This window comes from Manacus vitellinus, unplaced genomic scaffold (assembly GCF_001715985.3).
Source record: "Manacus vitellinus isolate BGI_N305 unplaced genomic scaffold, ASM171598v3 scaffold_32_pilon, whole genome shotgun sequence".
Classification (NCBI taxonomy): domain Eukaryota; kingdom Metazoa; phylum Chordata; class Aves; order Passeriformes; family Pipridae; genus Manacus; species Manacus vitellinus.
The window spans coordinates 6,338,801-6,359,801 of record NW_021940460.1 but is presented as its reverse complement, the minus strand read 5'-3'; the positions used below and the strand labels follow the sequence as shown (position 1 = coordinate 6,359,801).

Below are 21,001 nucleotides of genomic sequence, written 5' to 3'. Positions count from 1 at the left end.
GGGGCACTACTGCAGACAGGCTTTCAGGGCAGGGGTCTTTGAGCCAGTTTCCGTAGCTGGAAGGGGCACCACTGCAGGGAGCTGGGTCAGACCCCCATCCCACCAAAGCACCTCGGGCTGGGGTCTGTGCCCCATGGAAAACCCTGGGAAGCTGTCCTGGCCGGGTGTGTGGCCAGCTGGTTTCCCCATTGTGCCGGATTGAGGTGTGCTCAGGCTGGGAAAAGCCTCAGCTTCTCTAAAATGGTCACCTGCCTTGTGACCCAAGGGTTGCCCCACACCTCAGGGCTCCCCAGAGCTGCCCCTTGGCCAGCCAGGTCTGCTCCCAAATCTGCTGCTTGCTCCCATGGGACCCAGGGGCTGGGACAAGTGGAGACAGTTAATCTGGCCACAGCATCTGTGGGGCAACCTGGAGATGCCAGTGATCTGTGTCCCAGCTGGATGGTCTGGCAGGTAGCAAAAGGCACTCCTTGATGAGCCAGGGGTGGTATAAATTGCATGTTTAGGACCCTCACTCACATTCCAGAGCAAATCTGTGCCCTATGTGGGGCAGAGCAGAGCTGTTGGATAGTTTAAAGCCACCATTAGGGATGTGGGGCTGTGTCCCAGCCTCTGCCTGCTGGCAGCAGGGAGATTGGGGTGCTGGCTGAAACCCCCCCACTCTGGCACGTGTTTCCTCACTGCCTTATCAATGAGCTGCCTGCCCAGTACAGGTGATGGGGGGTGGGCTCGGGGCAGTTGCTCTTTGCTGCATTTTCATACCTGTTGCTCAGGAAGTGGAACAGAGTCCTTGAGCGCTCCTGTGTCATGTGGAGTGTCCACTGGAGGGGCTGTTCCAAGGGCACCTGTGCTCCCCCATCCCTCCAGGTCACTTGGCAAGCTGGTACCTGCAAAAACTAGTTTTACACCCGAGTGCCTGACACTCGGCGGGCAGGTTTGCTCGCGTGCTTCTAGAGAGGTTTCCTGTCAAACCGTACTCGATTTTAACACTTTTTGAGCAGCACGTGCTGTGTCTGTGGACTCGCTGAAGGTTGTTCTGGTCCCTGCAGGTTGAGACTGAAGGAGGCCACCTCCCCAAGCAGCCATGGCCCCCACACTTGCCACGGCCCACCGCCGGCGCTGGTGGATGGCATTCACAGCCATCATCGAGAACCTGCTCTTCTCTGCTGTCCTGCTGGGCTGGGGGTCCCTCCTCATCATGCTGAAGGCAGAAGGGTTTTATTCCTACCTGTGCTATGGGCAAGGTAAGGATGCTCTGGGGGCTCGTGTGAATAAGTTGCTGCTGGGCTTTGCTGGTGTGATTTCCCTGGTTTAGGATGGTGTGGAACTGGCTGCAGCAGGGCTGAGCTCAGTGTCAGTGCTGGGATAGAAGGAAGGGATGTCTGCTCTTTTCCAAAACCAGTGGCATTCTTGTGATGGTGCAATGTGCCTGTAGTTGCTCTTGCTCTGCAGAGGGATTGGAAAAAGAAGCTTTAATGATTAAGTAAAGCTTTTCTGGATGGCCTTTTCCACTTGACCGTGAGTTCTTCCTCTGCAGGGAAAGGCTGGATGGGTTCTGGAGGATGATGATTGGTGGGCAGGGTGTCCTGAGTTCATAGGATGAACTATATAGGCACTTTGTTCTTAGTGGTAGGGAGGAAAGTAGTGTGAGTGACGATAAGATTAGAGGAGTCCAGTGCTGCTGTTAAGAATAATTTGCAGAAGTAAATGCTGCTGATGTTCTGTTCCTCTTCAAGCACCCAGGATGTGCTCAAACCAGGCTGTTGTCTCTGTGAGGGCTTGAGATTCACTCTCTGCCCCAGGCAGAGGAAGTATCTGTCCATGTTGCAGACACAACCTGGAAGGGAAGAGGCAATCGTGGTGTGGGAAGGATAACCCTGGGAAAAACAACCTGGAGGTAGATAGATATCCCCAGCCTGGGCACGGGGAGAACTGTGGTCTGGGGAATCCCACAGTGTGGTAGGGTGGACAGTGAGGTTAAAAGGAGCTTGAAGGTAAAGGTGTGGTGTGGATTTGGAAGCTGCTGTACTGACTGAAGTTTTGCATGTGTTCAGAGAAGGGAAGAGCAGAGTGAAGAGAGGCTGGAGGTGTTTGGGTTCCGTCCAGAGATGTGTGGTGGTGGATTAGACTGGATCAGCCCCTTTGGGGCTGGAGGAGGAAGCAGCAGGGGAAGAAAAAGAGTTGGAAATAAGTACAGGGACCCACAGTGGGTGATGGCTTAGAATAGTGGGGGAAACCTCAAGTGTGGGAAACAAAGTCCAAGCAAAAGGTGACTGTGAATGGCTGTGATGGTTCTTTGGGTTTTGCTCATTCATCAGCTGCTTGTTATCTCTCCTGCTCTGTGTGCCTGAGGGTGGCTGCCTAAGTCCTGTAGAGCCTGGTCTGGTGCACCTGGTAAACACGTGTTTGAGTCTTCTACCAGCCATAGCTTGGCTGCTTGATCTCCATCCTGTGCTCAGCTCACAGTGAGGTGCTTCCAAGTGTGTCACTCAAGTCTCCAGTAGCATTGCAGACTGTGAGGAGAGTCCTCAGCAGCTGGAGGCTGTGTAGGGCTTCTGTTCAGAGCTGTGCTCTCCAAGTCATGGAGACTTTGTCATAGGCCTGTGTAAGAGATCACGTTAAACCCATCAAGCCGAGATAAGGCACATGAGAGCTGATAAGCAAATGCTGACTGTCTCTGAGAGCAGGCATTTGCCTGTCTGCTTCCTGAGGTGTGCTCTGCTGGCAAGAGCTTCACTTGGGGCCCACCTCCTGCTCTTTGATGGCTTTCAGTTCATCTGCCTTTGTCCTAAATGGCTGAGATTCACCTTGGCTTCTCACCCCTATTTGCTAATCTGTGGCTTTTCTGGCTCTCCCCGTGGGAATGCCCACAGACCATAGGGAAGATGCAAATGTTTGGACTGCTGTGAAATTTCTGCCCTGGGGGTAATTGCTTCCTCCCAGTGACCAACCTGTGCCCTGAGGCAAGAGAACCTAATCCTTGAAAAGAAATTTATGTGGTCAAATTGTTCTTGTCCTCAAATATCTGACCATCACTGCTGAACTTGTGATGAGCAGCACATTCATCCATGCTTACTCACTTTCCTTTCTCTGTTTTTGTCCTCATTGTAACGATTTGGTGGGGTCCTGGCTCCAAGTTTGGGGAAAGCAAGCTCTCAATGACCAGCCTCAAGCTGAGTTTGACCTTTGCTGGGATTAGGATGCCCCAGTGGTTGCCTTTTTTCAGGGCAACCTATTGAATCCTGCAGCTAGAGTGGGTGCTTGGCTGGAAGGCTGGTGCAAACAAATTATAACTAGTAGCCCTTGGGCACTTGTTGTTCCTAATGCTGCTGTGTGCATGTAAGTATTGCAAAAAAAATAGACTTTTTCTAATGAGCCAAAGGTTCTTGGCAGGGCTTTTGGTTTGTCAGCAAAAGCTCTTGCACTTTGTGATGCTGTCCAATGAAAGGGAAAACTAGACCTTGTCCTTTCTGCAGGCTCTTCTCTGAAGGTAACAGCAGCTGCCCAGAAAGTGGCTGCAGTTCATGAAGGGCTCCTTGTCTTCATATTGAATCACCCACTTTCCCTGCTTGCCCTTAGCTTCTGGTGTTGGATTTTACTCAGCCACTGTACAAATGTGGGGTCCAATGGACTCTTAACTCAGTTGCCTGAGGGTGGAGGTGGACACCTAGGAAAAAAATCCAAAATAACAAATATTTGTGAAGCAGTTGTGCAACAGGGTTTGAGTGGGGGGTTGTACCAGTTTGGCCACCTCCTGAGAGGTATGTTTGAAATTCGCTGACAAGGAGTCTGGTAGTAGCACTTTGTTCCCATTTTAATTTTACTACACTACTACTTGGCCTTTAACCAACTGATGCAGCATCTTTTATTCTGTGCAAGTGCTGACTCCACAGTCTTTATCGGGATTTGGGCTTTATCAGCTCTTGGGGAATTTGATCAGTTCAGGGTCTTGCATTGCTGTGATGTTTCTGGGATTGGGAAGCTCAAGGCTTGGGTCTGAAACATGTTTGAAAAAAAAAAAAAAAGTCCTGAACTTGATAATCTGCTCACAAAGAGCAGAGATAAGGGGCACAGAGGGCTTTCCTCTAAGACAGGGCTGCAGAATACCAAAGGGATGATAAGCTAATTCACTTAAGTTAACGAGCTTTAACACAGGCATAGGGGGAAGGTGCTGCCTTGCAGTTCTTTCCTCTTATTTGGAATCTGTGGTGGGGAATTTGCAGTCTGAAGGTCCCTTCCAAGCTGAGAAGATACAGCAACGCTTTGTGGCAAGGCTGCACAGGTGACCCTGTAAACAGGAAGAGAGAAAACGTGGTAAATGTTCAATTTGTACAGGAAACACACTGTGCCGATCAGCAGCTGCCGGGGGAGCTGCAGGGGAAGGTGCTGCAAAGAGGAAACCACAGCTGGGGAAGGAAGGGAGTTTGACTGGAGGTTGTGCCTTGGCTCTGTGGGGTTTTCAGCTGGGTACCCAGAGAGGGGGTCCTGGAAGTGCAAGTGGAGGGACAGGGAAACCCGAATAAATTGCATTTGCAGTAGAAAGCAAGAACATCTCCTCCCAGTTCTCAGAAGTATGACACCATCCTGAAAAGACAAAACATGTTCTTATGTGGGCAGACTGCAGATCAGTTGTTTGCACATGTCTTTCATGGTGATATTTTTTTTTAACCAGTACTCCCAGTTCTTTGGCCCCGATTTCTCTCTTTTCTCCTCCTTTTTTTTCCTCTTTATTTTTTTTTAAATATAAAAAAAGAGGAGGAAAGTGAGGGTGTGCAAGCTTGGTTCCACAGAGCTAATGCCAGGGTGGCTGGGGGTGTCTTGCCTGCTTGGCACAGTCTGATCCATGAAACAAGATGAAAGGAAACCTCCTCTCTGCCATCCGAGATGGCAGTCGCTCCTGAAAAAGCCAGACTTGTTCCTCTGGTAATGTGGTGTGTGTGCCTGAGATTTGAAGAGGTCGGTAAAGAGTAGTTAATGATTGACCCTCTCGTGGAACCTACAGCACCTAATTTGGGAGAAAGGGTGACTTTAAATGTTCCAGCCTGAACAAATCTCAGTGATGATCTTGACATAAATGATTACCGAGGCAGCCTTGTTCTCACCTAAGCTGTCATTCCTTAAATAGTAACTTGAACTACTAATTGGGCAGTAGAAATCCTGCTGCTTGTATGGGGAGTGCTGTAAAAATAGGCAGCATGTTCTTGTAATTGCTGGTAGAGACTCGCAGCTTCTTCTGGCTTGTCAGTGAGACAGTGGTGAGTGTGCTCAGCCTCTCTGCTGCTCCTTGCCCGGGTGTCTCTCCTGCCTGTCAGACCTGGCAGGTGGACTTGGCAAGAGAATTTGGGGAGGGCACCACTGTGGGCACAGAGCCAGCCCTTCCCCAAAGCACTGCTGCAGAGGGAGCCAGGCACGTAGGAGACTTTCCCCAGGAGTGTGGCGTGCACTGATCTGGAACAGGATCTGTGATTGAAGGGAACTGCTGTTTGCTGTAACCAGGTGCCTTAGGTAGGTGAGTAGTTAGGCAGGTTCTCTGCCCATTAAACTCCTCCTGCATGTCCTGTGCTGCCACTCACTCTCCTGTGCTGATGACCTGCTGGCACCTGAATCTGTGCTGCTGGAAGAGACAGCTCTTGGCTGGACCTTGTGTGTGCTGCAAACACCTGCAGCCCCTCCAAAATGTTCTATTTATGGAGGTGGCTCAAAGGATCAGAGCATGTCAGGGTGCCAAGGGCTGCTTGAATCATTTCCATTACGCCTCAGTGGATCTTCTCTTGTTGCTCAGAGGCTGCTTCTATTTTCACAAACAATTTGTATTTCCACATAGCACTGTTGCCTGGCCCCTCCTTGGAGCTGGCACTGAGCAGCCGTAAACAAGGTGGTTGGTACAGGCAGGGACTGAAGTTTTGTGCCCTATTCCAAGCCTTCCTGGCTGCAGCAAGTCTTTGGAGAGGGCCAAGTTTCCTTGCTGTTTCTGAGCTGTGCCCTCTTCACCTCCTGGTGTTGGTGCCCACCATGAGTGTCACTGGAGGGTCTGCAGGTGTGTGTGTGAGCTCCTTGGGATCATGTCACTGCTGTACACATCAATACACTTTCAGGAATTCATATACTCCAGCTTTAAGTACTGAATATTTCTGTTTTGAGATCTTTTTCTGTGGAGGGTTACAGATGCTTTAACACACGCAGCCAGGAGTTAAAAGGTCACTGCACTGTTCGTGGCCCTCCACCCTTCTTCCACTCCACAGCTGAGCTATCTCTGTACAGTGCTGACACAGAGAAACTGCTACTACTTTCTCAATTCTCCCTCTCCCCTTGTTTTCCCAAGTTTAACCTCTCACCCACATCTGTTTCCTATGAATTTATCTTTGTGGAGAGCCCAAAAAGCCTTGATGCTGTGGGTGAAGCTGTGAGCCTGTGCCTGCCTTACAGAGCTGCTGTCTCAAGTCAGTATTTAAGATCTTGGGCCACACCAAGAGGAGACTGTGAGGGAAAGATGGTTGAAAAAGATTGAGATGTAGCATGAAAACTGCAGAGAGCCTCCTAAGTCTGTCCAGGACAGACTTCTAAGGATGTGACTTGGGAACCTCAGGCTGCAGTGCTGCCCTCCCTGCCAAAGTGATGCTGCTGGTGGGACATGTGGTGTTTTGGGGATATTTGTTGCTTACTCAGACTATCCACGAGTAGCAGGGCAAGAGAAGGGACAGATTAAATTATCAACCAGGAGCACATGGCAATGGGCAGGAACAGTCATTGCTGCCTGAAGGCAGTTTGAGACCATCTTAGCAAAGATGTTGGTGGGAGCAATGTACATGGAGAGAAATGCCTCTGCCTTCCCTGGAGTGCTGGGAGGGGACAGAGGAAGGTTTGCAGGCAGCTCAAAAGCCTTGGATATCAGCTGAATTCCTGCTGATACCTGATGGCTGGAAGGTGGAGTGAGGTTTGTTTACAGTGGACACAAAGCTGGGAGGGTGGTTTTGGGCAGCTGGGAGAGGCAGGGTGCAGCCAGTAACTGTAGTGGTGCTGAGGCTTGGGTAGAAGAGGAGGGGTTGCAAGATGGGGCTGTGTGATCTCTAGAGATGGAGGGAGGGCAAGAGCAGCCAAGGGAATCTCCTCTACGAGCCACACCGAGCAGTGAATCTGAAATCACTTGTACGTGAGGGATTCCTGCTAATTAACTAACTAACCAGGGCTCACTGGGAATCTCTAGTCTCACTGCATGCTGATGGATATGTAGGTGACTTCTCTCCCTATTCCTCCTTTAATATTGAACTTTGTCAGATGAGTTATTAAATATGGAGGAGAGTATTTTATATCACTGGCTTGCAGCAGCAAGAGAACAAGTGCTTTGTCATACCAGCAAAGGTTACTTACGAGTCAGATAAGTGTTGGGAGAAGGAGAGGTGGAGTGCACTGGAGCTGTGGGTTGATGAGAGTCTAAAGGCACACATACTCACTCAAGGAGTTGTAAGCAGCCTTGGGGTAGGCATGTAACAGGAGAAGAGTTGACATGAGGCAGTAAAAGGGAACTTCTTTCCTTTCATTTTTTTTTTTTTTTTAACTGTCCTGTTTCTGTCTCGGTTACACAACGTGGGCTCTGTTCAGCGTGGGAGTTTGCATGCAGAGTTCCTCATGTAAGGGCAAGAACAGAAGGCTGGAGTTATTATTGATCTGTACGACCTAAACCCACTTTGAAAGAATAGAAAATGCTAATTATGGGGCAAGAGTTAAAGATGCATCAATCCTTTAACAAATGGAGAAAGGCAGGTGAGCTGCCAGCCCTCCGGGGAGCAGGGTAGTTAAATCCAGGAAGGATTTTTCAGAGCCAGGGCAGCCAAAGCAGGGTGGCTACTGCAAAGCCATTCCTCATCCTGATGCCTGCAGTGAGGGTAGGAAGCTATTCATTTGAGCAGGCTGTTGCTCAGTGCCAGGCCTTGTCAGCCCAGTGTCTGGAACCAAAATAACTGATTTGACTGTAGCTGTCACTAGTTTTGTTAGGGAAAAAATCTGTGATGAGAACATGACAGTTGTAAATTAGGAGGAACCTATTTTTGTGTTAGTCCCTTCAGGTTCTGCTGGGTTTAGTCCCCTGTAATTGCTGTATAGTTGTTTCAATAAATTAATGAACCTCCAGTGTTAGGTTTTTACCCTGCTGCTGCATGGGATGCCTATCCCCTGGGTGCCTGTGCATCCTTTTCCTGCTCAGGTTTCCCTTGTCCTTCTGCTGCTCTCCTTCTCCATTTCTCACTGATTATAATAAAAAATGGAATGTGGAGGCTGTATGCCCAGCGTGTTGTGGCACCCCACGTGCGGAGCTTTTCTCTTCCCTCCTTCCTGAAACGCTGCAAACCCCATCCTAATGCACATTCCTCTCTCGCCCCGTGTAGAGGACACCAACAACAGCTCTGAACACGAGAACAGCACAGCTTCAGAGCACAAGTGGCCTTCCTGCAACGCCCAGGATGAAATGCTGAACTTGGCCTTCACCATCGGGTCCTTCCTGCTCAGTGCCATCACGCTGCCCTTGGGAATTGTCATGGACAAGTACGGCCCTCGCAAGCTGCGGCTACTTGGCAGGTGGGTGCCCTGGGCTCCCCGGGTGGGCTGAGGGGTGAATTCCCACTTGGTCTGGGCCAGATGGGTGCTGTTTGGGTGCTGTGCCTGTTGTGGTGTCCCTGCAGCATTGGGAAGAGTGTGAGGGATGGGATCTGCTGGTAGCTGGTGGCCGTGCACAGGGCTGGGATGTTTTCAGCCAGCACAGTGAATTGCTCCATAAGGGAAGGGCCTGGAACTCCATGTCCACACTTCTGCTCTCCAGTGTTGCTCTGTGATCCCCGTCCAAATGGAGCCTGGAGGGAGAGTCATTTGTGAGTCATGGAGGGGAGCTTTCTCCTTGAGCTGGGAGCTGTGTCCTGAGAGGCACAAAACCAAGATGTTACATCATTGTTTGCAGGCTGGGGAGTTAACTTGGGAACAAACACATCCTGTTGCCTTTTCTAGGGCCCTTCTCTTCCATGTGGTGTATGTTGCTTTATGCCTTAAATAACAAGGTCTTAGCTGCTTCCATCGTGGCATGTAGGGATTAGTGACTTGTTGGGCTCAGTGGACCCCAGCACTGTTTTAATTGTCACGATTTTAATGCAGTGAACTTGATCAGAACCCAAACTGGTCTGTAGGCAGAGTGGGAAAAACAGGGCAAGTCTCTGACTCAAACCCTACCAGAGAGGAGCTGTGAGTGCTGTGACCACAGCTGGGGCTCAAGACAAAGGCTGCTGCTGTCTTTGGTCACCTCGGGGTGAGGGCTGGCAAAGCTCTGTGGGGAATTTGAGTCCAGGCAGAGCTGCGTCATTACTGGGAGGAAAGGTTCCTGCCTCAGCCCTTGTGCAAGACCTGCCTGTAATATTTGTTTGTCCGTAACGTTTGGGTATTTCCCTGGATTTTTCTTCCCAGATTGCCAGCTTCCCTCCCTCTCACAGAAATTACGCTGCGCTTGCTTAACGAGGCGCTGAGGAGAAGGAGGCAGATGAATTTTACTGCATTTAAGGCTGTCTGTGAGAAACTCATGGGTCTGGTTCCCTTTCAGTGCCTGCTTTGCTGTGTCCTGTGTGCTGATCGCGTACGGTGCCAGTAACCCAGACTGTAAGTCAGTGTCTCTGCTGAGCCGGGAGGACTCTGGGGCTGTGGCTTGGGGTTTTTTGGGGAAGCAGACGAGTGTGCTCGGGCTGTCACACCCCCAGTGCTGCACTAGGGTCTTGCTGAGGACAGGAGCCAAGCCTCTGCCAGCCTGAGGGAGCCAAGTGGCTCTGGGGAGGGCTGATGTTTCACAACACTGAAGTGGAGAGCACAGTCAAGGGCCAAATGTCTGAGATACCCAGGTCTCTTAGCTTTGTGGTTGGGCAGGGACAGGTCCTGTAAAGGAGTAATTGCAAACAAGTTCATGGCTTTTTCAGGGTTGGGAAATAGGTAATAGCACACAATGTGTAAATTGTTTTCTTACCAGAGATAGATGGAGCTTGCTCCTCAAGACCAGATAGCGGCATGACACTTTGAATCCAGCTCTTTCAAGTAAATCTTCCTTTTAAGACCCATCAGGCAAGCTGAATCAGCAAGTCTTTTCCTCAGAGAAAAGAAACCCTTCCATTCTGGGGAAAGATGATCCCATCCTGAACTCTGTTTTGGAGGAAAGCCCTGTCCCTCCTGGTCTGTGTGGCTGGGGAGATGGGTGCTGGGTCAAGAACAGCGTGACATGTCCTGAGGGTGTTGATCCGCTGGTTTTGTGTGTCAGGGCCAAAGCCCTCAGGGCTCTTTTCTCCTTTCCCTCCCCACCCTAGTGAAAGCTAAGGGCAGGTTTTTTATTGTTGCAGCTCTGTCTGTGCTGATATTCATTGCACTGGCTCTGAATGGCTTTGGTGGGATGTGCATGACCTTCACATCGCTCACGGTAAGTGAAGAGTTATTACCTGACTGTTCTGTCCCTTACTGTGGCTGTGAGCTGGGCTGGCAGGAAAGAGCAAAGTGGATCTTCTGCCCGTGGCTTGAATAGCACGTGTTTGTGTTTGGTACAAAGGGTCAGTCACCCTTGGGACTGAGAACTAGGTTGTTATTCTAAGGCTTGTTTTCCCCAGTCCTGTTTTTTCACCTACCTCTTGTATCTCAGGTGAAGGCTTGGAGGTAAAAAGGAAGTGTTTTTGTCTAGGACTCACATTGTCATATGCCTGTACATGCAGTGCTCAGCTACTTGGCAGAGGCTGGACATGTGTTTGCACTGGATTTAGCATTGACATACTGCAGGAAGAATCAGCAGGGCACAAACCCTTTGCAGCTGGGTATGACCAGCTTTCTGCAAGTGCAGTTTGCATCTTGCCTCAGGAGAATGGTTGTTCTTGAGCACAAAAAGCTTTTGCTTTCAGAAGGGTGAGAGTCCTTTGCAGGTTTCCTTAGAAATGCTCCATTGTTGAATGTGTCCAGCTCCATCTGTGCAGCCTTCTTGGATATGTTTAGTTTATGGATTGTATGGAAAGCTTTGGTCAACAACTGTCAGCTGGATCTCTGCATTTTGGGGTTCTTTTTGCCTGGAGGCAGAAGCAGTATCATTCTCCAAATAACTGCTTTATTTTCTGCCTCATTACCCTGATTGTTGTCAGCATGGCTGAAACAGGGCTGCGTGGAAAGTCGCCCAGAAAACAAGCCTGGGAAGCACTGATGTTTTTTTGAGCTGTGGTCAAAAACTTTCAGATGTGGACTGCGCTACCTTGAACTTGCTGTTGAAGTAAAACTTCCTATTAAAGTTACCACTAATTTAATAGGGCTTAGGCACTGGCTGAACAAGGCTTAGACACTGGCTGAACTCCTGAGACCTAAATTTGGCAGAGGCTGGGTTTTGAGAGCACTCTGTGTACTGTGATTTTGCTGCTGCTGTTGCCTTCGTGTATTCAAAGCTTTCAAAACTCTGTGCAGATGTTGCTCTCTCCTTTGTATGGGGTGTTCTTCACTGGGAGCCTTGGCTGTGGCCCCAAGGAACTGTGGGGCAAATATCATCCTGCCACGCTTCAAATAAAAGCAAGGAAGAGAGGAGCACATCAGTACTGCTGTGGGAGAGGGGAGGATTCCCACCCTACTGCTACCAGCGTTGGTTATTGTCTCTCTGGGTGATTATGAAGGGGTCACAGATTATTTTAGAACCACTGGTGATGATAGGAGTGAGGGCAAGGATAAGGAGGAAGTATATTGGATGTGCTGTACTGTGTGTACTTTTAGCACCAGAAGAAGTGAGCAAAGGCACTTATTAGTGCCCTCATTAGTGAGCCAGTTCCGCAGTGCTGAGGAACTGCAGGAAAAAGGTCAGATCTGCCCAGAAGAGATCCAAGCCTTGAGGAGGTCTGAAGCAAGTAGTGATGCTGTGAGAACACACAGGGAGGCCTCAGGTGGAGCCCACCCCCTCCAGACATCAGTGTGTTTTATAAAGAGCTGAGGTGGCTTCAGGCCTGCCTTCTCCAACCCAGAGTCAGATGTAGCTGCTTGTGCCTCCCTGCACAGAGGCATTTTGGTACCTGAGGCGTGTGAACGTGGTTAAAAATAATCTAAAGTGGGAGGGAAGCACTTCTTCACCTGCATCACAGCATAACTGTGCTGGTGACTGTTGGAAGCAGCTGTAGTTTGGTTGTTGGCAGATCACTGTGTGGTTCTGCCTGCAAGCTGGGGAGCTCGCAGGTGGTGTGCCAAGAGCCACCTTCTGTGGTGACACGGTGATACCTTGTGGGCTCCTTCCAGCTGTGGCCCACAGAGACAGGGAGTGTGACAAGGGAGAATGGCATGAAGCTGAGTCAGGAGGTTTTAGGTTGGGTATCAAGCACCCAGAGGGTGGCTGGGCACTGAACAGGCTCCCCAGGGCAGTGGTCACAGCACCAAACCTGACAGAGCTCAAGGAGCATTTGGACAACGCTCTCAGGCCCATGGTGGGATTGTTGGGGTGTCCCTTCTAACTCAGCATATGCCATGATTCCATAGGGATGACAGCTCCACGGCTTGCTGGCTGCAGGTGACGTGGCTCGTACACACTGTGCCCTGCGTTGTGCCCAGGAGAGGTTGGAGTAAGCACTGAAAGGGGGAGGCTCAGAGACCTTTGTGAGGACGTTCATTGCCAGGGCGGTGAGCCCTGAGCAGCTCCTGGTGCCAGGGGAGCTCGTTCTGGCTGACACAGGCCCTGGCTGCCGGGCACACACGTGCACGAGTCACAGCAAGGTGACTCCCTTCCCCTGCCAGCTGCCAGTGGCCTGAAGTGCTCCAGGAAATGGGTCAATCTCAGTGGTGTATGAGCTGGTCTTCTGCCACCCCGGGTGGCTGGGTGTCCCCAAGGGAGCCCCTGCAGTGTGTGGGGTTGGGGTGCTCACCCGGGGAGCTTCATCAGGGGTTGGAACCTCCTGGGCCGCCTGCGTGGCGTGATCTGGTGGCAGGGCAGGAGACTGGGATCCTCGGTGCCTCTGCAAGAGATAAATGGGATCTCTGAGGATTAGAGCCTGGGACAGTACTGCACAAAGCTTTGCCTCTTGGGTTTAAAGCCTTTTTCAGTGACAAGTCCCCAGGGTATCATGAAAGCACATGGCAGGCTGTGGAGCCAAAACAAGCTGCCGTTTCTGGGTGCCTTGTCTGTGGCTTGGGGAGGAGGGGGAGCGAGCAAACGGTGCAGTTCCCAGTTCTGGGAACAAGGTCAGGCTGTGCCTGTTGTTAAAATGCAGAGGGGAGATTTCTGCCTCGTGACTTGGTCTTAGCCAATATAAGTGAAGATTGGAAATGGAAACAGATCTGTGTTGGTGGCTCTGACAGCAACACAGGGATCTGGCGCTGATCCTGCTCCGCAGCTATTTCATGCAAAGAAATAAACATGTGTGATAAATTACCACAAAGAGCCTTTTATAGATTGTTCTCTGTCCTGTTTTCCTTTCAAAGAATTACAGCTGCTTTGCTCTTTATTTTCTGCTGCAAACAACCCCCTATAATCAAGGCGGGGGGAACATCTCTGTATAGGGAATCTGCTTGGAAATATTAGGAAAACTTAGGGCTCTCTGAGCTTTTGTTTGTTGGATAATGGGAACAAGAATTTCCATATGCTTTGAGCAAAGCAGGCAGTTTGAAGCTTTCCTGGAGAACATATTTTTAGTGTCTGTATAACTTCCAAATACACCCCCGACAGGGAAAACAAAGTTTAATTGAACAAAAATACCATTCTCCAGTAGTCAGGTTCTCAATCCCTTGACTTCTTCCACTGTTTTTCAAACAGTCCTTGCAAGAGAAGGGAAACTGGGTTTGGTAGTACTACTGTGGTATCTTCTGTATATGGATTATCTCCAGGAAAAAGCTGAGAAAACTATAAAAGGTGATCTCAAACTCACTATAGGGCAGATGAGAAAATAATCTGCAAGAGGAAATTATCAGTGTAGGATTACACACCTGCAATAAAGGATTCCAGGAAGAGTTACATATGGAAACATTCAGTTAGTGTCTTTCTGACAGGACATGAAGTTAATAGTACATTGAGTGTTATTGACCTTTAAACAGGAGGCTGAAGAGTTTCTGTCGTCATAGGTCTTGCAGAATTGGAGCTGTCATACCAGAATGGGCAGAACTTAGTGGAGGAGTCACTCTGCAGAGATAAGACAGAATGAGGATCAGATCTTTTTGGTGGCAGAAAAACAAAGAACCCACTTGCTCTCTGTGGCTTGTGTTTTTTGTAGGTTTTTTTTTTCTTCCCCGTGGTTCATTTTTTCCAATGCTTGCTACTATAAAGACAGCATGAAAAATGACTTGGTAAATACTGTGTGTTATTTTAGTAGCTGGTCTTTAGCTGAGACCTGCCCAGGCCCTGCCAGTGCTGGCATTCACAGTCTGAGAGGTTTTCTGTCTGGGTATGGACTACTTTTTCCCTTCACCTCCTCTCTGCCCCTCCAGGTAGTCTCATATTTCCTTTCCTTCCAAGTGCTCAGTGTTTGCAATTTCTGTTTTGATAGGGTTGGATAAGACCTTAAACCTCTTCTGGTTTTTTGGGTTTGGGTTTTTTTTTTTTTTTTTTTTTTAAGTCTAACTGCTTGCTTGGTGCCAAATTGGATTTTAGGAAATCTTTAGCCTTTCTAGGACTTCTGTCCCTGTCAAGGCAGAAGCAGATTTGGGTTTTCCCAGGCATAGTTGCCTGTTCTGTGTCTCCAGTAGCCCTCAGAGCAGGAGGATCCACCTGGGAATTGCTTGTCTGCTGTATGAAAAGGGCTTTTTGTGGTGTTTTGGGTCTCTGGGGAGAACCACCCCGAGCCAAGAAGCAGCTGTGTTTGTGGAGCCCTTGCCCTGCCCCGAGCTCCCCAGCAGGAGCAGCTGCTTGTTGTCATTTCTGGAGATCATTTTAGGTGTGGGGTGTTCGAGGTGAAGCGAATGCCCACCCAGTGACAGCGACCAGCCTTTCTGCAGCCTGCAGACGCCGTATCCTCTGCAGATGCTGTTCTCTGGGGTGTGTATTTAGGCCACTGCTTCCAAGGAGAGATTTTTTTTCGAGCCTGGTAACAGACCTTTGGATCCTTTGCCGTTTCCTGCCTGCAGCTCCCGAGAGCAGCCTGTTGGCAGCTCTCCCGCATGCGGGGATCTGGGATGGGTGTGGGGATCCTCTGCAGAGCAGTGCAGCGTTTTCTGCCCGGGGTTCACCGGCACAGCATTCCTGCTGCTCCCTGGCCGGGGTTATCTGAGGACCTGGAGGCTGCAGTGCATAGGAAGCTCTGCAGTGGGACACAGGGATGATAAACAGCCAGATGGATCCTGGAGTGTGCCTGCACAGGAATACTTGCGTTGTAAACACGCCGCTCCTGCCGTGACACAAGCCAGATTTGCTTGCCTTATATGCTTGCTCCTGGGAAAGATGGATTTGTTTTTCAGCAGTGGAAGGGGAATGTGATGGCAGCATTTGCTTGCTCAGGCTCGGTCTCATGTTCTCTGAATTGTTCTGTGCAGTGGCCTCTTTACACAGATAAAATGCTGGTTGTGCTTTCAGTCCTAGAAGGCATCTGCAGTGCCCTGCTTTGAGGTCCTCTGAGGCTGATGGGTAATGATGCTCAAGTGAATTTGGGGAGTAAGTGACCCAAAAAAAGGAGGTGGGAGGGAAATCTGCCTGCCTGCAGCAGAATCTCTGCCTGTTGACCAGATTCAGGAGGTATCAGCCGAGTTCTCTGTAGCCCAACAACTTCAAAGCTTCTCCCTGTAATTTTCAGTTTCCAGGGCATCATTGGTGAGTGATGGAAACTTTCTCATGGCTGGTTGTTCAGGAAAACAGGGAGTTCCTCCTTTAGAAAGAGGTGGGAAGGTCTCCCAGCTCTTTCTGCCTTTTTCACTTTGCTTTTGGGTCCTGAGTGGAAGCAGGGGCTGGTGAACCAGCCTGGGAGTGATTTTTTCCTGTTGAGGTGGCAGAAGTGGCTGCTGTGAGCTGCTTCTAGCTGTCCCTACCAAGAATCTGTCTGCTTTCCCAACAGATCCTTGCAGGACCAGCCTGGTCTGCTCCCAGCAATGCCAACACACCTGATGGGAGCCCAGGCAGTGAAGTGGGGCGGGTGGCAGGAATGGCAACATGAGGTGCTGTTGCTTGCTACAGAGTTCAGCAGCTGTGTAGCTGTGCTGAGCAATAAATCCTTGGGTATCTAGTGTTTGTGATTGCTTTCCTGCACCTAGCTCCAGTACAGGGTGCTTGGGCATCTGAGCCATCCAAATGATGCAGAAATTATCAGCTTTAGGTAGAGAGAGTCTGCTCTCACAGAAGGAGCCATGGAGATAGCTGGAAATGGAAATGCAAACAGCAGCACCGTTTGTGTTTGTCTCTGTTCCTTCTTGTTATAACAGGAACTTTCTGGTCTGCTGGAAAGATTTGGATGCTGACCCCAGGTGCATAAACAAACCTGGCAGTTCAAGGTGTTGCAGGGTGTGTTAGACTGTGGCAATCAGGGGCTGTGTCTAACAACTTTTGACTTAAAAAGAGGGCGATGCACAGAGAACTTGGGCTCGGGTTTTTTGGAGAGGAGAAGAGGTGGTGGCTGCAGACTTTGGGTAAGGAGCTCTTAAAGAAAGTGCAAGAGCTGGAGCACACATTCCTGTGCTAAAGGTGACCAATGCAAACTATGCCGTCAGTCTGGAAAGCAGCAGCGTCACTGAGCACATAAATCTTGGATTATAGACATTCCCTGTCACTGGAGACACCAGTGCAACCTGCAGAGTAATATCCTAAAGAGCTAAGTCATTCCTGAGTAAAACTGGCTGCTTCCCATTCTGGTATCCAGGAGCCTTAATCCTAAATGCCGATATTGTCCCAAGAAAGCCTCGTTCCCTTGGCACCAGCCTGTTTCAACTGATTTTTTCTTTCCCCAGCTGCCCAACATGTTTGGTGACCTTCGTTCCACGTTCATTGCTCTGATGATTGGCTCCTATGCTTCCTCTGCTGTGACTTTTCCAGGAATCAAGGTGAGGCCATGGGATCAAGACTCGTGACTGGGGGTGGTGTGCTGGCGTCTTGCACCATTTAGCAATAATGTGGCAAGAAAGAGGGACTGTTTGCTAAAGCACTTTTTTAGAGATGTGCATTTGCAAGATTCAGTTCCTGTCTGTATTAAAGGCTTCCCAAGTGACTGCCTCGAGAATGCAGCAAATAGGAAAATTTAAAAGGTGCTAAGTTGAAGTAACAAATTTCTTCAAAAAGATCTTAAATTTTTCAATCTCCAAGCCATGTATATGTGTTTTTTTTTTTTAATCCACATATGTACACTTAACCTCTGTGATTGTCACCAGTGGTTGGCTTTGAAGATAATTTATTGCTAGCAAATGGCACTGAGGGGACAAGAGACAGTCACCTGAGCTGCCTGGATAGATCACTACTGGTTCTGAACCAGAGATGTTTGATTGCAGGGTTAGCATAAGGGGGATATATAAAGGTAAACCAATCTCAGGTGTGCAGGGAAGTTCCTGATGGCTTTCCAGGAAGAAGGTTCTTGTCACAAAACTGGTTTTTTTTTTTTTTGTTACCACCTGAGTTTAACCCATTTTAAATGTAGTATGTTCTTTCCCACCGGTTCCTCTCAGACCTCATTCAAAGAATATTGAAGGATCTTTCTACTCTTATAGCCAAAACCACGTTCCCTTGTGATTTCCAGGTTATATACGACTTTGGGGTCTCCTTCATCCTTATTCTGCTTGTCTGGGCAAGCTGTGCAGGACTTGTTTTCCTCAACTGTTTCTTCAACTGGCCCCTGGAGCCCTTCCCAGGACCAGAAGACATGGACTATTCGTAAGTTCCCTCTATCCTGGCCTTGAGGGCTAATCCTGTTCTTAAATCTCTAGAAAGTGCTGGCAGAAAGAACTTGGAGGAGAGGACAGGGAACTCCCTTGCATGTTGTTTATTGCTGCCACCTCTTAGGCTGAGGATTTATGTCTGCCATTACCATTATGTCTTTATTGGTGAATACCAGTGGAAAGTGGAACTTTCCAAAGCGTAGGAATTATGGAAAAATAATCTGTCCATAGTCATAAGCATTCCTACATTGACCTGTGCCAAATTGGCCTGGGGAAAGTATCTCTATGTGCTCTGGATCCAAACCATGTGTGGGTTTGTAGATGGAAACTAGTGCCTTAAATCCACAAACAGCCGTTCTGACTCTTGCAACTTTGCTGCCTCAGGTTCCTCACCCTGTGTTGCAGCTCTCATGCCCTTTGCTACCCAACAGGGTGAAAATAAAGTTCAGCTGGCTGGGATTTGACCACAAGATCACCGGGAAGCAGTTTTACAAGCAAGTGACGACCGTGGGGCGCCGTCTCAGCGTGGGGAGCTCCATGAAGGGCCCCAAGGAGCCGGCAGCCTTGCAAGAGAACAACAAGCTCTGCCTGTCTACAGTGGACCTGGAAGTGAAGTGCCAGCCTGACAGTGCAGGTGTGGTTCCCTGAGTGCCCCAGGGATGCTTGTGCTGGCACAAGCCCATTGGCCTCTCTGCTCTGCTCCAGAGCTGTTTGTAAGAGTGATACGTGATCCAGGTGTTGCCAGGGCCGTGTGCCAGCCACCGTGACGGAAACACGAGTTCAGTTATATAAGGAATCCTGTCCTGGTATCCCTGCCTAAAGACAACATATGGAGTAGCCAGTGGTGGGGACACCACCATGGCAGTGGGTGTGGCTGCAGGAGGACAGGGCAGTTGGTCACTGCTGTCTCTTAGGTGGACTGTTGCCATGATAGAATGGTATGACTTTCAGGGAACCTTAAAGATCATTTAATTCCGTCCCCCTGCCCTGGGTAGGAACATCTCCTACTAGCTCAGGTTGCTCAAAGTCCTGTCCAACCTGGCCTTGATGGTGAAAGCAAATGGTTTGAAGTTTCCTTTTGTTCCAATCCACTGAACCAGGCAAGTCTTCTTTCCTGCTTCCTTGCCCCAGTTACTGGTACTCAAACTCCAAGCATCCACAGCTCTTCCTTATGGAAGTTTGTAAGGTGCCAGGTAGTTAACTTTGAACTTCTTGGAGCTGCCACTGGCACACGGTGTTGGAATGACTATTGAGAAGACTTGCTAGGCCAGAGGTGGAAGCCTCTTCTGAAATGGTAAATGTTTACCGAGGTGTATTGCTTTCTTCAGACTCTGTTATTCCTTCTGCAGCTTCTCCCTCCTTCATGAAGAGTGTCTTCAGCCCTATCTTGTTGCTCAGCCTTATCACCATGTGTGTCACTCAGCTGCGGCTCATCTTCTACATGGGAGCCATGAACACCATCCTCGAGTTTCTGTCTGGAGACCCAAGTCAAGGTAGGGGGATCTCTGAAGACCTTGCTTTATCTGCTTCCTTGGAACTGGTTGCTGCCCCAGGCTTGGTCCTCACAAGAGGCCAGTGAACCTGATTACTCAGCAGATGCACCGTGTGTGGTGTCCCAGTGCACTGGCAGCTGCTGGGAGGGTCCAGCCTAGGGCTGGAACCAGCCCAGGACAGAGGGGCAGCGAGGCAGACACTTGAATGTCAACCTAATTTTAGCCCTGTGTCTGTCAAATACTGCTCCACGTTATTTCCCCGGGTAGGTTGTTTGAAAGCAGCCTCTCAGGGTGGACTGTGATGATTTTTATTTTCACTGGAAAACCTATTTCATCAGGTATTTGCTCTCCTTACCCTAAGCAAGCACGGAGTGCAGAGCAGCTGACTCTCATGACTAATGGTTGGACTCGGTGGCTCAGCCCAGCAGCTGGGGGTGGGAGAAGTGAAGTCAGAGCTGTTTTGTGCAGCTTGGTGTGTGCTGGGGAGGCTCGGGGTGCTCCCTGCACTGGACTCGTCTGTATTTATAGCTCTGATGCAGCACATGGAGCAAACAGGAAAGAGTACATTAGTTTACTGTTGTTCAAAAGACCCAGGGTTGCAAAACAAGACTTAAGACTTTTTTTTTTTTTCTAAAGTTGTTTTTGTCCTTTGTAGTAAGATCCAGTTTGAACTTGTTAAATCTGGATTGCATGGAGCTGATAAATCAAGAGGCACTCCTCTGAAAACAGGAGTGAGCTTTGGGGGAGGGAAGGAAACTCAGGAAACTCCAAGTGCCCTGGCATTCCCTGAATTGCTTTGTTTCTTGAGCCTCTAACAGCCTGCAGCATTCAGCTCTTTATCTCCTGGCTCAGGAGCCAATTTAGACATTAAACAGTAAACAGGACAAACTTCACACTGCCTACCTTTCCCATAGGTGCTTAGTTTTCTGCTTATCTTGTAACTCTGACTGGGGGTTTTTTATTATTTTTATTTATTTATTTTTACCCTGGCTTGCTCCAGTTATTTCTCTTTCATTTTTTTTCCTCTCCTCCCCTCCTTGGAATTTTAGAATTAATACCAACCGTATAAGCTGCCAATTCTGTTTAGATCAAACTCTGTGCTAGAACAGGGGTTGTGCCCCTTGAGTATATTGCATTTTTTCTGTGCCACCTTTAAGATTTCTTCCTCTTTTTTTTCCCCCTCCTCCCCCTGAATTAGCCTGGGCTCAATGCAGTGCAGTCGCTGTCTTGGTGTTTCCATGGCATCAGCAAAACAGTGGTATTGTCTACTCGCAGCAGTGTCAGGCTGCAAGAGCACTTCCAAGGCGCGTGCAGCTCCCTAGAAATGTAATCTGTGTGGATCAGGAGAGGATGGGATGATCTCCCTGGTCCTTCTCACATTTATTTACTGGAGTGTGATTTGCTGAGAGAGCTCCCTCCACCTGCAGCTGCCCTCGGGAGCACTGAGCAAGGGAAGGGAGGGAGTTGACTCAAATCCTGCAAGTGTTATGGTCAAAGAAAACTTCAGCATTCCTGGGAGCAGAACAGGAGAGAAGGATGTGGGGGAAATCATGCAGATAAGTAGCAATGCCTTTAAGTTGCAGCGAGGCACAGTTCTGAAAAACTGTGAAAGTTCTTCCTGTGCAGATTATGGTGACTTAGACCTGTCATGAAACCTAGAAGTGGAGAGAGCAGTCAGCCTGTGGCTGCTTAGCTTCTGAAAACCCTCAGAA

The 21,001-nt window shown here is 49.3% G+C and overlaps 1 protein-coding gene across 1 annotated transcript in view; it reads left to right on the top strand.

Moving 5' to 3' along the window:
• The first annotated feature begins 867 nt into the window (after positions 1-867).
• Positions 868-21,001, top strand: part of SLC43A2 (solute carrier family 43 member 2) — a 30,713-nt gene continuing 10,579 nt past the window's right edge. The window contains exons 1-8 of the mRNA XM_008930434.3: positions 868-1,241; positions 8,379-8,568; positions 9,575-9,630; positions 10,356-10,432; positions 16,879-16,971; positions 17,658-17,791; positions 18,228-18,430; positions 19,146-19,289. Coding sequence (XP_008928682.2) covers positions 1,082-1,241; positions 8,379-8,568; positions 9,575-9,630; positions 10,356-10,432; positions 16,879-16,971; positions 17,658-17,791; positions 18,228-18,430; positions 19,146-19,289 — 1,057 coding nt within the window. The 5' untranslated portion in view covers positions 868-1,081. The remainder of the gene's footprint in view (positions 1,242-8,378; positions 8,569-9,574; positions 9,631-10,355; positions 10,433-16,878; positions 16,972-17,657; positions 17,792-18,227; positions 18,431-19,145; positions 19,290-21,001) is intronic.